The sequence below is a fragment of the Rosa chinensis genome, chromosome 1, assembly GCF_002994745.2.
Source record: "Rosa chinensis cultivar Old Blush chromosome 1, RchiOBHm-V2, whole genome shotgun sequence".
NCBI lineage: Eukaryota > Viridiplantae > Streptophyta > Magnoliopsida > Rosales > Rosaceae > Rosa > Rosa chinensis.
This window is the reverse complement of record NC_037088.1, coordinates 11705220-11724953: the sequence shown is the minus strand read 5'-3', so window position 1 is coordinate 11724953 and position 19734 is coordinate 11705220. Positions and strand designations below refer to the sequence as shown.

At 38.5% G+C, this 19734-nt stretch overlaps 2 protein-coding genes across 5 annotated transcripts; one reads left to right on the top strand and one right to left on the bottom strand.

Moving 5' to 3' along the window:
* Window positions 1–2102: 2102 nt before the first annotated feature.
* On the top strand, window positions 2103–3266 carry LOC112182660 (40S ribosomal protein S28). Of its 4 annotated transcripts, none has more exons than XM_040513117.1 (2): window positions 2103–2170; window positions 2827–3266. In XM_040513117.1, exon 2 carries the CDS (start codon window positions 2827–2829, stop codon window positions 3022–3024), a length of 198 nt encoding a protein of 65 aa, XP_040369051.1. In that variant the 5' UTR covers window positions 2103–2170; the 3' UTR covers window positions 3025–3266. The 4 variants fall into 4 exon arrangements, with proteins under 4 accessions (XP_040369051.1, XP_024176945.1, XP_024176946.1 ...); XM_024321177.2 differs by lacking the exon at window positions 2103–2170 and adding an exon at window positions 2276–2421; XM_024321178.2 differs by lacking the exon at window positions 2103–2170 and adding an exon at window positions 2289–2412.
* Window positions 3267–4044: 778 nt separating this feature from the next.
* LOC112191976 (DNA-directed RNA polymerase V subunit 1) lies at window positions 4045–19730 on the bottom strand. Its single transcript, XM_040507872.1, has 19 exons — window positions 19550–19730; window positions 18604–18707; window positions 18340–18466; window positions 18097–18212; window positions 17506–17559; window positions 16258–16425; window positions 15333–15491; window positions 13320–15212; window positions 12976–13151; window positions 12526–12598; window positions 12286–12425; window positions 11274–11431; window positions 10547–10821; window positions 9105–9278; window positions 8856–8996; window positions 7415–8746; window positions 6311–6696; window positions 5213–5327; window positions 4045–4620 (listed from the first exon to the last, which is right to left on the bottom strand). Exons 2-19 carry the CDS (start codon window positions 18682–18684, stop codon window positions 4396–4398), a joined length of 5793 nt encoding a protein of 1930 aa, XP_040363806.1. The 5' UTR covers window positions 18685–18707; window positions 19550–19730; the 3' UTR covers window positions 4045–4395.
* Between the last annotated feature and the right edge of the window lie 4 nt (window positions 19731–19734).

Below are 19734 nucleotides of genomic sequence, written 5' to 3'. Positions count from 1 at the left end.
CCTCTTGATCGTGGGAAAATCTACTCAAAGCAGTTAGGCTTTAAGTGTTTGTCGACGTCAAGGAGAAGAACGTGAACGTCCTAAGCGCTTGGATTCCTCCACCTTTACTCGTGGTAGGATCCACTAAAAGCGGTTAGACTTTATGTATTTTGTGGTTCACGAAGAGAATAACGCGAACGTCCTAAGTGCTTGGATTCCTCCACTTTTATGAGTGGTAGGTCCACTAAAAGCGGTTAGGCTTTGCGTACATCGTCAGGCACTTGCAATCGCGATTCCCATCCTTTTGTGGGCCCATGGCTTTCTTCAAGTGCTTCAAGAAAGGGATAGTCACCATCCTCGAGGATCCGGAGGACACCCAAAGTGATGGCACTACTCTGTAGGTGTATCCATTGCTGACTGGGCCTCAAGCAATCGATGTCCCTCCTTATGACCCTTCAGCTCACATCCTCCAGTGGACTCATGTGGTACCTCACCAACTAGCTATGTTTCGACAACCGAGATCTGGCAGACAACAAAACTCGCATGTACTGTTGCTGAAGTCTTCGCATCATGATCAAAACACTCCTCAGACCCCATTCAAGCTTCTCAGCGATCGTATATGCAACGATTCAGTGCAATGGAGCAGTGCATTTTGAGCAAATGGGGGGGGTTTCTTACACAGAGTTCTACTAGGAATGGGTAGAAGATATCTTAAGCAGGAATGGCAAGCTTACCCGGGAGGCCGGTCTCTATCGAGCGATATTTGCCTCACTATTTAGCTATGACCTTGTTGCACCTGTCATACGGGCTTTCTGCGTGTATTGGTGCCCCAGGACGAATACTATCCACACCTCTAGCGGAGAAATGTCCATCTCCCTCTGGGATTTGGACCAACTCGAAGGTTTGCCCATTGTTGGACTGTTTTATGATGAGGTGGTTCCCGCTGCCGAAGAGTTTTCTGCAACAAGCAAAGGGAGTCAACAGAGCTGCCGCTATTTGTTTCTCGCCTACCATAAGCTTTGCAAGGAAGGTCAAGGGCAGAAAGTGAAGATAACCTCATGGATACGATATTGGTATAGAGGAGCTTTGCGCTATAAGAGGCCTCCGAACAAAAGCAACAGGAACAAAAGAGATCCGCCCCCGAATGCGTTTAATCCATATGGCAAGATCCATGAGATCCAACAACGAACTTCTGCAAACCTTGCAATATTTGATGACTTAGGCATGGAAGGTGAAGATATAAAGCCCACCTATTTGGCTGCCTTTCTTGCTTGTTGGTTGTGCCTGTTTGTTTTACCCAGAGACAACATCAGTTTGATTCTTCTGGGAGTATCCAAAGTTGCCAACAAAATGTCATAGGGTGTACAGTTTTGCCTAGAGGTACCAGTACTGGCCAGCATCTATCAGGGTTTGAACAAGATTTCTGTTTCCAGCTATCCAGGTAATTACTCGGCTGCTTTTCCTTTTCATTATATATATGCATGGCTAGCAGAGTAATTCAGCACCCACTTTCAATCTCCACTTCCCAAATACCTAAGGCCCCGTATGGTTCGCTTCTCCGGAGAATTTTCATCTAAGCATTTTGGAGACTCACAGGCTCTTTCTTTGTTTACCGCATGTGATAATGTGAGGATGGGTGCATTTGCCAGGGTATTTTCAGAGAACAGAGTGGTTATCAACCGCGGTGACCTCTCCCATTTAGATTTGATATATCTCATCAGCCTTCGATCCGAGTACCTTTCTCTAAGGCAGGATAACCGATGAGTCATTCCAGTCCACATCAGTTTAGCCGACAATTTGGTTATTTCTATGACATTTCTGAGGGACATTTCCAACCAGCGAGGGGAAGAGAAAAGAAGAAGAAATGCCCGGGGAGATCGAATCAATAGGTTGAGGTCATGTGAGAAAAATTTAAATTTCAGTTTTGTGGAAAGTAAAATACATTTTTAATTTTATCCAAAAAAATAAAGTCAAGTGAGAAAATTCGAAAATCTCAATAGAACAACTTCAACTAGAACTACTCGAGTCTCAAACTCACAATCCTCAAAACAAATCAGCAGTATGAGGTATAAAGTTTTACAATACTGCTAACACTCTTTTTTGAAATGACTAACACAATTTTATGCATTGAAGATATGTTCGGAAAAAAAGAAATAGATAAAAAGTTTGAAACTAATTCGCCCGACTTTCGGTATGTGAAGGTGTTTCGTTACTGTTTTCCTTCGTTTACCCATGGAGGTTAATTTACGGCTATGGATCGTTCGGTAATTTCATATATGTGTACATATAGTAACGCTACTACGTATGATCACTTCCTCCTTGTTGTTTTGATTCATTCGATCTGCCGCACACAGAAACCTCTCACCTTTGTCGGTGCATTACAGTTTCGTCGATCGGAGGCACCTTTCTTATTCCCAAATTCTCTTTTCAAGTGTAGGATTGGTATAATATTAGTGCTTTTTCAGGACTTAAATTAAGTTTATATTTCGTCAATTTTGTTTTTCATGACTATATGGCTGAGTTTTCACTTCTAATAATGAGTTTACGCATGATTATTCTTTCATTCAGATGCATGTTGGATTGTGATATTTTTGACAGGTTTCATGATTTCATGAAAATTCTGTCGAGTTTTAAGTGCTGCTTTCGGGTTTTAATTGTTGTTCTATTGCTAGGGTAGTAATTACTGGTATGGGTTGCCTGTTTATTTATCAATGGGGATATTCTTGGATGTTGTTGCTTTCTTTTCACCTGCATATGTGGTTTGCACGTAAATATGATCTTACACTTGTACTATAGATCAGATGGGATTTTTTTTCCCTAATTTTTCCATTTTATCTTTTGATAAAGATGGAATCCTCAGTGAAGCATGCTGTTGTCGTGAAAGTTATGGGTCGGACTGGATCCCGAGGACAGGTGACTCAGGTTAAAGTCAAGTTTCTGGACGATCAGAACCGGCATATCATGAGGAATGTCAAAGGACCAGTGAGGGAGGGAGATGTTCTTACCTTGCTCGAGTCTGAAAGGGAAGCGAGGAGGTTGCGGTGAAATGGAGGCTTTATTCCAGCGTTTGTTTTGCTTAAATTCATAGTCATTTGTCATGGTAAATGTGGCACTTCTGTTACCAGCGTATGCTATTTTTTCAGTCTATGTTTCTTGGTGCTGTACGGATGTAATTTCTAGTATGTCCGAATAATAGATGCTGTTATTAAGTTTGGATACTTTATCTTTATATATGGATGAATCTTTTGGGTGACTTAACTTTCGTTTCAGTTATATAAGGTATGCCATTGTTGCCACTCTTAAACAGTTGCAATCTAACTGTACCTCTTGCACCCTCTTACACCGCTTGCTTTGCTCTTTTGAAAATTTGTTTCGTCATACTCGCCTAGTGTGCTGCGTAGTAGTACCTTGCTATATGAGCCTTGCTCTGTCATTACTACTAGCACTTTGTTAGTGCTATGGCCCTTGCATCAATTCATACAAGATATAATGTAGTAAATTGTGATGAGCCTACTAGCCTAGTAGTCTTGTGATCAGATAGAACTGGATTGATTGCTGGTCTTTACTTTATTTTCACCGTTATTTTCCGACTCTCCTTCCTTCTTGAAGCCCTAAGTTCTGTATACATTTATAGACCATCGCAGGCAGAAAACCAACAGCCAACACCTGCTCATTAGTAGTCTCTAAATAAGTTCCAGTTGTGTTGCTGCAGAAGTTTCTCTGAAATACTAAAAGGAGCAGGGAGTGTGGATGAGGGAGAGCCATGACTTACGACTTGCAAGCACACCTGAAGCACATAACAGGTAGCCTTGAGAAGAATTTTCTTCCATGTACTTAACAATCGAAATGTAGCATTGCCTGGGTTAGCGTTCCAAATAATCGAAATGTAGCATTGCCTGGGGCAGAGTCAGGGATATGCTTCATACATTCCTCAAGATCTTAACCAAATGGAAACAGAAAATCAAAGTTTATTTAACGGAGTCAGCAAGATTTATCAGTTCAATAGAAGGTAAGTCGGGAGCTGTCAACCCAAAAAACAAATCATTAGTTGAAGGAGAGTGTAACTGGACAAAAACATAATTGAACATAATTAGATTAACAGCAAAACTTTAATTCTGAAACTTATTTAGAGAATAGGCAGACGCTGGATTGGACAATATCGATCAGACTTCCTCTCTAATTGATTTGTAAGTGCAAGATAAATGAGCATCTTGCTTCTCCATATTTAGGGTTCAGCTACATGGGGATACTAGCTACCAACAACAAAAATGCTCTGATAGAGACAATGAAACTGATTTTGTCGGGAGCTGATACCAACTGCCTAATATTTACAAATCAAAAAGGTAGATCACTGTTTGAACCTAATTACATCAGAGAAAATCTCAAAAAAGGCATGCCCACCAAGGAGACAATGGCCTACTGTGTCTCCTCATTCCCAGTTCTCTCTGGAGGGGTCTGACCGAACATGGGATTCCGCCGAGGTTTGCTGAAGTACTTGTCATTGAATGCTTCAGCTAGCTCAGGATACTTTCCCTTTATCATATTTTGCAGGCATTTTCTGTAGGAAAAGTCCTCCTTGCGACCATCAGTTGATATGACGAAAAGGCATCGGCTTTCTTGAAAACTTCCATGCCTATCAACCTGGCATTTAAAAGCAAAACTCATTCAGAAACAAACAAGAATAAAAAAGAACAAAACTAAACATAGAACTAGTGGCAGCTGCTTAAGAGAATGATTCCTTAAAAAGTAACCAACAGTGGCCATTTTATGAAATAGTAACCGACAAGTGGATATTTCTTTAAAATAACAAACAGTGGTCATCAGTGAAGAGCTGCTCCTCCACCTGAACGGCCTTCACTCTGATATTCCATTGAGTTTAGTAGCATTTAAAAGCCATATTTAGGAATTCAATTTGAGGGCTTGCAGCAGAACAGATATAGGCACACAATCATACACATGAAAGTTTGAATTTCATCAAAACCCAGGATATGTTGTGATGATGTTTTGCTTCAATAACAAGTAAAATAATGACTAAAGAAAAAATCATCAGTCAAAATTTGCGACTCTAAACAAGAACAAAAATATAGTAAAATGAGGAGTCATGATGTTTTGGTTCAATAACAAGTAAAATGAAGAGTAGAAATAAAATTATCAGTCACAATTTGTGAATCTAAACAAGAACATAAATATAGTTCTAAGAAAAGTATGGCAAGAACAGAGTAAACAATCTTACTGTAAAATAGTCAATTCCAGAACCCATCTTAACATCTTTATCTGGGTGGTGTGTGAACACATTTTCAAGTATGTATGATTGATCCTCATCTGACAACCGATCTCCATCGTTGTAGCTGGATAAAAGGAGACAAAAAACAAGAAATTAAGAAAATAAGAAGACAATCGAACACCATGCAAACAATTATAGCAGAAAAAGCCAAGCAGAGAGAAAAAAAAAAATCATGCGGTAGAAGAATCTAGATGTTACAAATGCAGTGAGACAATGTTCCTAAATTTGACAATTTTTTTAGTATGGAGATTGGTGAGGAAATCATATACTGATATCCTCAAGAATATCTCCACAGGAAACTCATTTGTAAAACGTCAAATTTATTAATCTGTAGTATTCTTCCTTCTGCTTTTGTTTACTTCTTTTAATTATCTGAGTGTAAGTAAAGTGCAACAGACTTCATGGTTCACACATACATATCAGTAACAGTGGGATACAACCTCAACCTCTAAGTAACCCCCACCAAAAAAAAAAAAAGTGTGTGTGTGTGTGTGTGTGTATAATAAAATGTAAAAAGTTAGTCAACTATACAATAAAAGGAGAAAGAAAAAGCAATGCATGTGACTCTACCGCGTCATATAATGTACAACACAGAACAAATGCGAACAATGATACTACAATCAGAACAGCAATGATACAACAGCTTCGGGGTCCACATTTAAGATAAAGTAAACTGTAAAGTCCGACAATGCAGAATACAGAATATAAGCCCACCCCCCCCAACACACACAACAATTGTGAGAACCATGGTACAGTGGCTTCCTACAATTAAATAAGATCCGGAATGGACAATCAGGCAATTCAGAAGAGAGACCAAAGCCATGGTGATGCTTAAAATATCACTACATCTTATAAATAGTCCGAAACCTACCCAACTTTTCCCTTGAAGTAAGTAGATAGTCCAAATCATTTCTTCAAGAATAAGAAACTGTTTGGAATCTTCCTGTATTCAATTTCCTTTTTCCATCCTAACTATTATATTTGCAAGAAAAGTGATAAGAGGTACAATGAAAGCACAAAAAGTATGCATATGAATAGAAAACATACCCAGATTGATGCATTATTCTTCGAATAGACAGCATAATCGGCTCAATATGGGAAAGAACATGTTGCTCCTCAGAAGTGAAAATATCCAATCTTTGTCTCGTTGCGGTATATAGTGCAGCCACACTAGAATCAGCATTAGCAGGGCGACTGTTCTTACTCTTCCACTCCCCAGCATTTGGACCCCAACTCCTGCCACCTTCAAAACGTCTTTTCTTGTTCGCATCTCCATTATGACCCCATTGTTGCTGTCTTTCACCGGCACTTCCATCTCCTGCACTTGGAGAATCCCATTGATTCACAGTTGCAGGTTGAGAAGTATCAGAAGGCTTCTGTTGCCCCCATGTGCCTTGAGAAATATCAGGAGACTTTTGCCTTCCCCAAGTGCCCTGATGATGTAAGAGCTGGTGATCAGTGAATTAGGATGTAGAAAAGAAAGAACAGATAGAGGATTGGGAAGAAAACAGGGAGAAAGGTGAGAATTAAGAAGAGACAGAGAGAATAACAGATAGAGCATTGAGATTAGAACAGGGAGAAAGAAGAGCACATGTGATTAGGAGGTTTATAATCTTTAGTCAACCCATTTTTCATCAACCTCAATATTACCGGCGAGAAATGCAGACACATTTCTAGTACTGTATTAAACAGAATCCACTTTGTCAGCCAAAGTGGTGTCAAAAGACCTAATAGTCCTTAAATCATATGTTGAAGGAGCAATATGCTAAATCAAAAGATCAAAAATCAAAATTAAGAGAGAAATATAAGCCACCTTCCCTAAATTAACCAAACTACCCATTTCCTGTTGAGAGTGGGTTATTATCTGCATATAAACCACCCATTATCATATAACTTCCTAGCATTTTTTTTAATAATTTTTTTTTCTAATCGAGAAAATTTTCTTTATACATAGAGCATGTGTTTGCAAACTAGTAATACTTAACTAAACGCAGTCATCATCGATTGCATCCAACTTCACACTTTTCTGATGCAATTGAAGATGCTCAATACGTTGCTAATAATAGGCCAATTCACAAATTGGTATCGATCATTCTGGAACATAAAACATTCCTAAAAGCATTCTAAATATCAATGGTTATTTATCATCACCTGAGACATTTCAGGAGTCTTTTGCTGTCCCCAAGAGCCGTGAGAAGTTGTATCAGGCTTTTGCTGCCCCCATGCGCCTTCAGAAATATCAGGAGACTTTTGCCGTCCCCAACTGCCATGAGAATTAGCATCAGCAGGGTTTTGCTCCCCCCAAGCGCCTTTAGATATCTCAGGAGACTTTTGCCGTCCCCAACTGCCCTGAGAAGTATCGGCAGGCTTTTCCTGACCCCAAGCACCTTCTGAAGTACCAGCGGGCTTTTGCTGCCCCCAAGAATGACAGGCAGTAGACTTATCTTGTTCCAACTCATTACCATCTTTCTTCTCAAAACCTTTCATGCACCATCCAGACCCAGCATTCTCCTTTTGGGGTTTTGTTGGCCCAGCAGAAAAGGCATTCCAACCATTGGATGTAGAATCTTCTTGTGCTTTCTTGGACTGGACATCTGTTGATTCAGCTTTACTCACCCCACCACCAGACCAACCATTCTCGCTTTCTGTCCTCCATGTAGATTGTGGATTTTCTGTCCCCCAGCAAGATGTGGCATCTTCTCTAGCCTTGGAATCCTCAACATGTTTCTTTTCATTGCTTTTCCCCCATGCCGTCGTGGCATCTTCTCTGGCAGTACTTGTCCCCCAGCCCGATGTGGAATCTTCTCTACCAGTGTTGGTCTCCCATGGAGATGTAGCAGTCTTGGCTGTTCCCCATGCAGATGGGGCATCTTCTGTACTAGTCTTGGTCCCCCATGCAGATGGGGCATCTTCTGTACGAGTCTTGGTCCCCCATGCAGATGGGGCATCTTCTTTAGTAGCAGTCTTGGCTGTTCCCCATGCAGATGGGGCATCTTCTGTACTAGCCTTGGCCCCCCATGCATCTTCTGTACGAGTCTTGGTCCCCCATGCAGATGGGGCATCTTCTTTAGTAGCAGTCTTGGCTGTTCCCCATGCAGATGGGGCATCTTCTGTATTAGCCTTGGCCCCCCATGCAGATGTGCTATCCACTTGGGTTTCTGCTGAAATGCTATCTTGTCTTCCAACTTTAACTGCCCCCCAGTCTTTCCCACCAGAAGAAGCGGTGTTGAGAGATGAATCCCAGCTTGATTTTCCAGGAACATTTTCGAAACTATCCGGGAATTCAACAATATCTTCAAACACTGGCTTATCAGAAGTACAGTTATGTTCTGGTGACAAGGACACATCTCCATTTTCATATTCCGGCACAAGATCATCAATTTCTGCTCCCAAAGCTGCAGTAGTTGATTCTTCTCCATTTGCAGCATTCACCATATGTAGAAAGTTGAAAACATCTATCCCACCCTCTTCGTTCAAACCTCCCTGGAAAAACAATTTATATTTAAATGTGTGGGCCACTCCAACAGAAAGTATGACTAAATTGAATACTGGGAACAACTCTTAGATAATTGAACTAACAAGCATGAAATACCTCTCTTGTGTCCCAGAGGATTTCGAATCTGGAGCCAGTACCAACAGCTACATGTTTACCCCAGGAACATGATGCAACTATGCTCGACAAAGAATCCATATGACACTTTTCAGCTGCTCTCTCAAAACACTTTTTTGGTGTCTACAACCGCATAATGAAAGCAAAATTTAGTTGCAATTGTATTTCATTTAATCGGGAACTATAACCAATTTTTCCTTCAAAATTAGACGAGAAAGTCCAATTACTTACAAACAATGTTGCTTCTGTAAAGGGTACTTGTATATTCAATGCGCGAGATAGTGCTTTATAACCACCAGGATTGAAACCAACGAAATTTCCAGCGCATGTCATACTGTTTGCCAAGAGAATAAGATGCTCTTTGAGAACACCTTTAGCCACCATTGCAACAGCTGTCGCGAGGCGCTGCATTATCAATCACAAAATGTAAGTCCTCGAAAGAGTCGATAAAAGTTTCTCTCTTTTTCTTTTTTCTTTTTTTGAGAAGAAACAGCTTTTTATTGAAAAAGCAAAAACGAGTTACAGGGAGACGGACAAGGAGCTTGCTTTAAAGATCTAAAGAGGGCAGCTAGGGCTATAGTCCTAGCATCTCGTCTAATAATACTAATCAAGGCTTCAGGGATTATACTACAGCTGCTTGCCAGTTAAGAATAATGAAAGAAAGATTATAATCCTTGAATTCCTTAGAAATAGAAACCCATAAGGATGCCCAGAACTTGACTCTCTCCCACAGGTCTTCCTTCTCCACCCCTCCATAGTTTTCAAATAATCTTTTATTTCTTTCCATCCAGACCACCCAAACTGCTGCTAGCACCCCACAACCCCAAAGTGTTCTGGCCTTTCTACCTTTACCAAAAGCTATAGGGTTTTCTCTTAGCAAGTCACTAAAGTTTGAACCATAAGTAGGAGTAGGATAGGTATCTCAGATTTCATAGGGTTAGTTAAATTAACTTTCATATGATGTATAGCTTAATAATAAGGGTTACATCCCAGAGGAAGGTAGATATTCAGGCAAATAATAAAGTAAAGCAAAGAAAGTCACTGGAAGGACAGCTCATGGAAATTCAGTCATAAGAATCCCTCTAACAAACACCTGGAAGGTGAAAGGACAGAGTTGACTATTACTTGACTGAATTTACCAATTGATACAGAAATAACAAAAATTGATCTAGAGTCAAACACCAATCTTGACAAAACTAATTAACTGGTATTGTAAGAAGAAAATGTCCGAATTTGATTTTCCGGACTTGACTGGTTCTGTATATTCCTTGCAGAGTTAAGATTCCTTGGGTTTTCTAGTATAATGCCTGAGTGCATTTTTTTTTTTTTCAATTTCTAAATACAGTGCAAGGAGGAATGGATGGAGCTAAGTATAAGAAAATCCTAGTCTAAGTTTTATATATACAATATCTGTGTCAATATGAACTTAAAACAAGTAAGAAGATGTCAAGATAGTGCCAAGCCATACATATTATCGGTCACCTATGATTGTCAATAAAAACACCTTCTGGTCAAGTCAAGTCATTTAGAGAGAGAGAGAGAGAGGACATGACCAAAACATGATATGACACCTCTCGTCACCCCTATTATAAACAACTACCTACACAGGACATCACTTCTGATAAAGGGCTACAAATCAGAAATAAGAAAAGTTATAAACTTTATTATAGTACCTGAACTGCTTGATCAAAAGCACAAGAAACCCCCAACAATTCCTGCACTTGTTTGATGGCATATGGAATGGAACGCCTGGTGTCAATCACATGAAGCACTGGAAGGCAACAATCAAGGGCTATTCTCCATGCATCACCACTTTGTTTAACAACCGACTTCTCCAGAACAACATCCAAAGCCAATTCACCCTTCAGAGATTTATTTGGGCTTCTTATCCAAGTTGTTGATTCTGAGTTGATCCAAATTATGTTCGCCGACGAAATTCGAGGATCACCTGTCCATTTGAAAGAAATTCCATGCCTATGAATAAAATCAAGATAATATTGTTTTATACGAAATGACTTTATTTAATGAAAAGTCTCTCTAAAAAATTACAATGAAAAAATAAAGTGGTTTTGGACGTAAACCCAATCCTGACGCAGAGTTTTAGAAACACTGAATTTCTATCAAAATAAATAAAAAAAATAAAAAAACACATGAAGCTGATGAGATGCAAACTCAAAAGTTGAATCTTCAATCTTGTACAAACCAAGTGATTTGGGGGAGTTTTTATTTTACACTTTATGCACACTGCAAGTTGAGGATACAAATTGCAGGCACCAACTCAGAAAAATCAGTGACTTCATTTGAGAGTCGCAAAAACAAATGAAAGAGCAACATTCACTGCAAGCATGGCAATTAAATCATAAACTCTACAACTTTTTGCACAATTACTGTAAAAGTTACCTTTAATTACTGTTTTTAGAAGAACTGGGCAAATAAAGTCAGCCAAGATTTGTGAAATGGCCTCCAACTCTGAATTATTAAAATCTTGGTAGAAGAACATCAAGCAAGGAGATCCAGATCTATTGTCAGCAGAGGATTGATGAAAAGAACAACAGTCACTGCAAACAAGTACGACTAAATCATCATGGAGTTTTCACTTTAATACATAATATCAATAGTTCTGATGTGCAGTAGTGCAATTACAAGCACGACAGGGGAAAGACTGCCAAGAAAGTAGATTAGATGTATTCCATGTATGCCATATGTAGCTCATTCTGGATGAGTTGGGGACATGTTAATCTTCATTTGAAATGAAACTTCATAAATCTCTAGGCATCCTAAATTCAGCGCTAGTGAGAGTAATAGACCAAAAGGAAGCATTAAGTGGTATTGAAACAACAGGGATGATACATAATATCAATAGTTCTGATGTGCAGTAGTGCAATTACAAGCACGACAGGGAAAGACTGCCAAGAAAGTAGATTAGATGTATTCCACTTATGCCATATGTAGCTCATTCTGGATGAGTTGAGGACATGTTAATCTTCATTTGAAATGAAACTTCATAAATCTCTAGGCATCCTAAATTCAGCGCTAGTGAGAGTAATAGACCAAAAGGAAGCATTAAGTGGTATTGAAACAACAGGGATGATCTGCCTACAATTACTATGGGTAAACTTTGTAGTTGTGGTGCCTTTTCTATTATCGTGTATTCAACTCCTCTTTTCTATTCTTGTAATTTCTAAATGAAGCTTCTGATTATAATTATGAATCCAAAAAAAAAAAAAAAATGACAGCTTAAAATGTTCCCATCGTTTCTCACTAGAATTATAAATGTTATGTTAACCTAAATAGGTTTGATCTTACCTCTGTCGTCTCACAGATTAAAACATCATTCAGATAGGTAACCAAATAAAAAGAAAATGACCAAGTCCACACGGTAAACCCAAATATGAGCCATACAATAACCAACCTGTACGATAAAACTGTCCTTTTAAAAATGTCACCGATGTTCATCTTCTTCCCAACCTTCTTTCTCCGAAATGAATTGATAGTTTCTTCGCATTTTTGAAGGATCTCATACATTCCCAGATTTAACTCCCGTAACAGCATCTGCTAAATAAAGCTCTTGTTACTCCAAAGAACCAGGCAACAGCAACTTGGTAAAGGATAAATTAAACAAAAATTCATAACAATCAAAAACACAGTCAACCTCATTCAAATGAACATGACCTACAAGGCCAGAGTCAATTTCCATGCTTCCCGCAGCTCGCTGATTTTGATATCTGCATGAATTATTGACACACATTTAAGTCAAGGCTTATGGAAAGTCAGGACTGTAATTCATAAGTCACAATACAAGCATGATGGGTCTTATGCTAGACCATCGGGAAGACAATTCTGATGCATAGTCAGACAAGTAAGAGGACCACAATAAAGCAAAAATGCCAAGAATGGTAACTGGCATTACTAACCAACATGGGAGTGAGAAATATTTGTATATGCATACACATATTTAGTAAGTATATACTGAAATGCTGACAAAATATAGGAGGCTTACTAACCAACATGGGCTAAAGGACTGAGAAATATTTGTATATGCATACACATATTTAGTAAGTATATACCGAAATGCTGACAAAATATAGGAGGCAGAGCATACTCAATCATAAACTCTACTGCAGTATCTTTAAGGCTGACTTTTTTCAACTGATTCTTGACCAAATATGCCGCATGTTCTCTGCAGTAGTTTCTTCCGCAACCACAGTCATTCAGATACAAGATTACACGACGATCAATGAGCTCGTTCTTGAAACTGACTTTGCAGAGCAGTATTTCCTGAGGAAAACAAAAGAAAGCATACGTAATATTATGATGAACACGGATGCATGGAGTGCAAGAAAAAAGAAAAGTAGAATAAAAAATAAAAAGAAGGCGAAGGAGGATGACAAAAATTCAAGTTTTAAAAAACGGTAGCTATCATTTTCATCAACCAAAACCACCCACCTTCATCAGATCCCATGAAGAGTTGCTGCTTGGGGTAGAATCAAGAACTGCCTTGTATGCTGGATTTGACATTGCTGTTGCAGCTAACACACCCACAGGTTCACCGGCAGGGAACAAATTTTGTGGACTAGATCCGCTCTTTACTCCATACTCGAACTGAATTATAGAATTACTGCACACATTCCTCACTGTGCCATCATAGCAAATGACAACATCTCGGAGAGTAGCCATTAGATTTTTGAATAGAGTCCCAGGTTCAGACAACCCTCTTGAGGACCGAACAATTACTTCCCTTGTAGCAATGGAATGAATCATTCCCTCAACAGGATCCAACCCGTGAACAAAACCACTATGAACTAATCCGAATTCTGCAGAGGGATAATCCACGATGTCAGATGGATACTTGCTCTGATACAGAGAGCTCACATCCTCAACCAATGTTTTTGAGTAGAGTTTCCCCTGGTCATAAAGTTGCCGGCCAAGGAACCCAACTTGTTGAGTTACTTTGTTCATGGCTGAATCACTCTTAGAGTCAATTAAATCACCCAATGCCGATGAATTTGTTATAAAATTCGAAACTGGTTGTTTCACCGTTCGAATGTGATTCTCCAGTTGCAACTCAACAAGCTCATTATATGTTGTCCTCATATGATACAGCAAAGGAGAAATGATTTTAAGTCCCTTTCGAATCTCCTGTATGGACTCCCTAGACATGGCAAAATCCTCCAAACCTACACTAAACCCTTCTGAAAATAAATTCTCCATCAGCAATGGCTGCATAGAATTAAAGAAATTGAGAACATCTTCAGCACTTTTCTCGAAGAAGATAGAGGTACCAATGTCATTGATAAGAGCTGGTATAAGACTTGTATTACAATCAAGTTTGAGGACCTCACTAGCACTGACCAAGTGCCTGTCTCCAGAGCACTCAAAATGAGCGGGCAATGCAGTCTGCAATATCTGCAAAGCAGTCCAATATGGAACTGCAGAATTAGCTTTCAATAAAGCTGGTTGTGGCAATGAAGATGAAACAAACATGGCCAATTGCTGCGCTGCTGCTTTGTCGAAAAAATATTTCTTAAACATCATTTTTAATGACAAAAGTGAATCGGTGGCCAGTTGCAAATTGGGCTTGCCACTGTGAGAACTAAGCAGCTGTTTCTCCACTGAAAAAAGCTCCATAACTTCTGCCTTTGCCGCAAGTGACTGGGGATAGAACAAATGAATGCAGTCTCCATCAAAGTCAGCACTTAGTGGTCCACATATTAGAGGATTAATCTTGACCACATGGTCATCATGGACGTAAACTTGAAGTGCTTGAAGCGAATGTTTATGGGTAGTTGGAGGCCTATTTACGAAAACAAGATCCCCATCCATTATCCTCCTATGCACCACTTGACCAGGCCTCAGAAATGTGTGCCCCTTTGAACCTTCCCTTAAAGAGTAAGTTGATGAACCATCGCTGTAGGTTAGGCATAACTTGCTATCTACCAGCTCTTGCAGACGCCTAATATTATGTACATTGACCTTCTCCTCGAATGTTATTCTTTGAGCAATTTCATATGGGATACCAACTTCATTCACCCTTCTATATGCATCCCCAGTAATTACTGTGCGGGAAGAGAAACCTGAACCCTTTCTGATGAACAATGTCCTCATCTTTTCAAGCCATGCTTTTGTTGAAGAATCATTGAGCTCCTTGGTCACTCCAAATCTTGCATCAATATCTCGGGATGCCTTTCCAGTACCCCTAACTTGAAGATACTGATCAACAATTGCTTGTAACTCATTCGCCTCAACAATTTCAGATTCAAAATTTGCTGTACCAGACCTTGAACTAGTGATCATTTCAACTTGCCTTAGAACTTTTTTGAGCATTGATATTGAAGGATCCTGGAAAAGGACATGCAAATGCTAGTTAGGTGTATCATGGACCCTTTATTGTATAAAACCTTTTTCTTAAGCACTCCACTCAGAAATGATTAAGGTTTATTATCATGCCAACCAACTTACCGCAGACATAACAGTAACACCATCAGATATTTCAGGCACAGACAAGCAATTAGGAGGGACAGGTATATGATTCAAGATGTATCCGTCTTGAGGATTATAGCCTTTAGCAGCCAGTTTTCTTCTGGTGTCTTCAGGGATTCTTTTGAGAATCTGCATCACCTGGTGGTCATAATCAATACGAATAACAAGTATTAGCGTGCCATAAAATGCATTCTATAAGAAATGTATGATTAGCAATCATGACTATCTAACCGGTGGGATTTTTTTTTTTTTTTTTTTTTTTTTTGATGTTCTGAGAAGAAACTTAAGTTTTATGAACAAAGACAGCAACATTGAATCCCTCAAGAAATCTTTACTTTCCAAGAACAATAGCATTGAACAGAATCATTGAATGTTGTCATTCATTTGGTCAGAATCCATATACCTAGCCAATTAGTTTAACCATCAGACTTCTTAAATGAATAATATAAACTATTCCAGTTGAAACCACAGGTAGCTGATAGAAACAAGACCCCCTTGATCGTTTATTGAAATAGTTCATGTGTACAAGAACCCAAGACTAGGTTACTCAGTTCATCAGATTGCTGTGATTAGTGAAGACATCTAGGTGCGTAGAACTAGAAAAGATGCAATGATCATATTAAATAATAAAAATGAAAAAAATAAATAAAGACCCAATATATTTGAATAAAACCACAAAAGAGCAAGAACTTTAATGATCCAAATGATTTAACCGAGATGGGGAGATAAGACAAACCATACCACTGGTTTGAATAAAACAGCACATTTTGCCACTGCTAGAGCAAAGAATTTAAACTGAACTAGACGCAACGACTTGAACCCCGTAACTGGAGAGCAGATTTCCATTGAATTTCAAAAATGTGACATGATCAAGGAAAAAACATGCAGGCAGCAAGAACCTAACCTCTCTAGGCAGCAAAGTGCGTTTCACGCCATCACCATAACGAAAACCATATCTTTCGAGGAAATTCCAAAAACCAGGCGGTGGTTTTTTATTAGAAGGTAGTTTCAATTGCAAGGAGCAAGCCCCATCTGTAGGTTTAATCTCTGCGATAGAAACTTGTGAAGCATCCTGCACAAAAAAGGACAGAACATATGACTTGTACGTAGAACATACAGAGAATACACATTGCACAAAAAAACAAAAAAAGGATGCTTTTATAAGAATAGTTTAGTAGCTCAAAAACCGCAAACTAAATTCCATCCTCTGTTATATACAAAAGTTGCTATAATAGAAATCACTGATACTTGCATTCATCTGCAAAGCTCATCCAAGGAAAATAATACACTATAAGCTGATTGGCTGTCAAAATGATAATAATAAACTTATAGAAGATAAATCCTCACTGTTGGTTTTAATTTTTTAAACCAAAGAGTCAAAGATACATGCTCTGAAGGACATCAGGAGCAACAGATGAAGACATATGATATAAGAAATATTTGTTTGATATTACACAAATCATGTTCTGCTACATGTTATAATGTAATTCACAGTTTACCTGTTTTTAAAAACTTTTTAGGGGTTTTACAAAATAAACCACACTTTTGTTTCTGTTTTAACCAAAGATCAGATATACATTAAGTGGGCAAAGAGAAGAAAACATATTAGAATTAACTGGCAGCATCTCCAATCTAATAAAATGGCAGATACATTAAAACCTCTAAAACCATTTGAAGCACAAACCCAAGGATTATACCAAATAAGCACTCTGCCCGTAGCACAACCTCTGCACCTCTAAAGTCCTCAAAGGTTGTTTATTCCTCGTTTTTAAGGAGCTAAATTTCACATCAATATATAAAAGCTCTCTAACAATAAAATGGATACCCATTGCAATGTTCTTTATTTTATCAGAAAAGAGGGAAACTCGTTCCATGTATTCAAGTATTATCCTTTTGCAAGCTCATCCCATGTGTATCATTCAGATAAAACTCTTTGGAAACTTAAAGTAATGAGAACTTCAATCTCCAGACAAATACTGGCAGTTGGGACATTAGTTGAATCAAAGAGTCCTAACTAGAAGCATAAAATAGTAGTTGTGTACCCAAGGCTCAAAAATATTGGTTCACAAAAATAGTAGGTGAGTAGAGAATAAGAACAGTACCTGACAGTTAAGCACAACATACCTAATTTGTAGTAAAGAAAAGAACTTACCTCACAACATACAGATAACAATCTTTCGGCCAAACCAGCACTCTTGCTTGGGACCTGAATTGTATCAACCCAGCAAATCAAGCATAAAGAATATTTACAGAAATTTTATGGCTAAGAAACAGCTACTTAAAAACATGCCAGAAGCCCAGAAAATAGTTTACTGAATTTTAATAACTGACGATCGAGCAACATTTGAAAAACAATCTTTCCAGAATGACAGGTTCAAAGGAACAATAAAACACGTGAGACTCATGGTTGGCTTGCTAGCAGAACTTTTCGTATAATAGAAATAACATAGTTTTTAAGTACAGACTACAAACTACAAAGGCCTCCATGTTGGAAATAAAACTTGTAATACTTTAGCATCTTTACAAGATTTGAAGATAACAGTAAAAATAGAATGAAATGCAACTGTTTCTTCATGTAAACCTTTTCTTCCTGGGCTAAAACAAAAACATCCAGCAGCCACATTGTCTCAGTTAATATAGAAGAAAAATCCCATGACAAGCTAATAAATCATATATGATCTCTGCTGTGCATGCATAGATCTATCATAGACTGTTACAAATGGTGAGGTCAATCAGGTAATACCTTGTTCTTTTTCATTTTTAAGCACTTCAGGCACAAAAAACCCAGCAAGCGCTTCAGCTCACTGACGTGGTTAGGATGATATATCGGTAATGGTAAGTCGATATATCCAAAATGCCCTGAAAATAGCATAAAACACACATTGTCATTACAAGAACATTAGGTGGATATATAATCTGTTTCTTTCCTGTTAGCATTCTATCAATTAATGAAAGATAAAAAGGGTAAGAAAAGAGAGTAATGCACCTTCGCACTTTCCAGGTTCGGAAGTGCCACAAGATTCACACTTCCCAAACTCGAGAGGAAGGCCAAGAAACGGGTTGGAAAGCTGACTGGCATGGCTAATAGAGCATCCCATCATCGATGCTGTACACTGCCATATACAAAAAGTAAACACATAAGTTTAAACACTACAATCTAAAATGGGCTCCGATTTTATTACATCTAATATGGACTATACAGGACAATCCTCCAATACACACTGAATTAAAAGGCGGAATTTCTACTCACAATTTCATGATGAGTTGCCAAACCAAATTTAATTCCAACCAACTCCCCATCTAAAACCGGTGAACAAGACGCTTCCTCCATTTCTCTCAACCTTTCTTTAGATTCTGCACCATAAAATACAGATACAATGAGATTAATGTACGAAGGATTTAACTTTTATACGAAAACCAACATGCAAGTGTACCAAAGACAGCTTCTTGAAGAAGCAGGTAATAATATTTCAAGAAAAATTAGTCTGAGGGGTAGCAACCTCTGAGACCATAAATACACAACTAATTATGGAAAATAAAAATTAATAAAAACAACGGTTAGAATAGCAATGCAGTATGCTTGGTTCATGAGAAATTGGGAAGAAAGGAAAGCCAGGACAACTCAGCCACAAAATAAACACAAATCCAAATGTTCCTCTACTTTTCTCAGCTACAAAATGCAAAACAATCATGCAGAAGAAACTAATGAAAGAAAAACTACATGGGTCTTTGCTTTTGTGTATAGCTAAACAGCTACTTCAAACCAGAAATCCTAACAAGAAACCCAAAACGCAAAAGAAAATGTAGAGTCCTTGGCTACACAAAAGTACAAAACCACAAAACAAACCCACATTCCACCCTAAGCTCTCAACAAAGCAAAACAAAAACACCCATCTACAGAGAAAGACCTTTTCTTTTCAAAAGTCGTAAGCTTTCTCAGCAAACCAAACACCCCATAACAAAATGCAAACAAGTTAGAGCCAAAATTCTCCCAAATTGTACTCTGGGTTTGACTCCAAAACCCTAGATTAAGCCCCTAAAACCGATATAGAAAACTTGGGTTTTGAACGGAGAGAGAGCTCTGCTCAAAAGCAAAGAGCTTTTTCCAAAACCAAAAAATTCCGCTCTTTCACGCAAATTTGACCCCTACGAATTTACCAAGAAACGAAAAAAGCTTTGATTTTTAACCTTCTTACCTCTCTGAAATCAGAGGGAGAGAAATGGGTTTTGCATGAACAAGGGGAATTGAGTAGAGAAGAAACTTGAAAATGGTGAGTGACTATTGCTTTGGGTCCTCCCCACTGTGAGAAGTGAGTGTCCAAAACACAAACAAGGATTTTGGGTTTTTCAAGAGAGAGAGAGAGAGACAGAAATGTATACG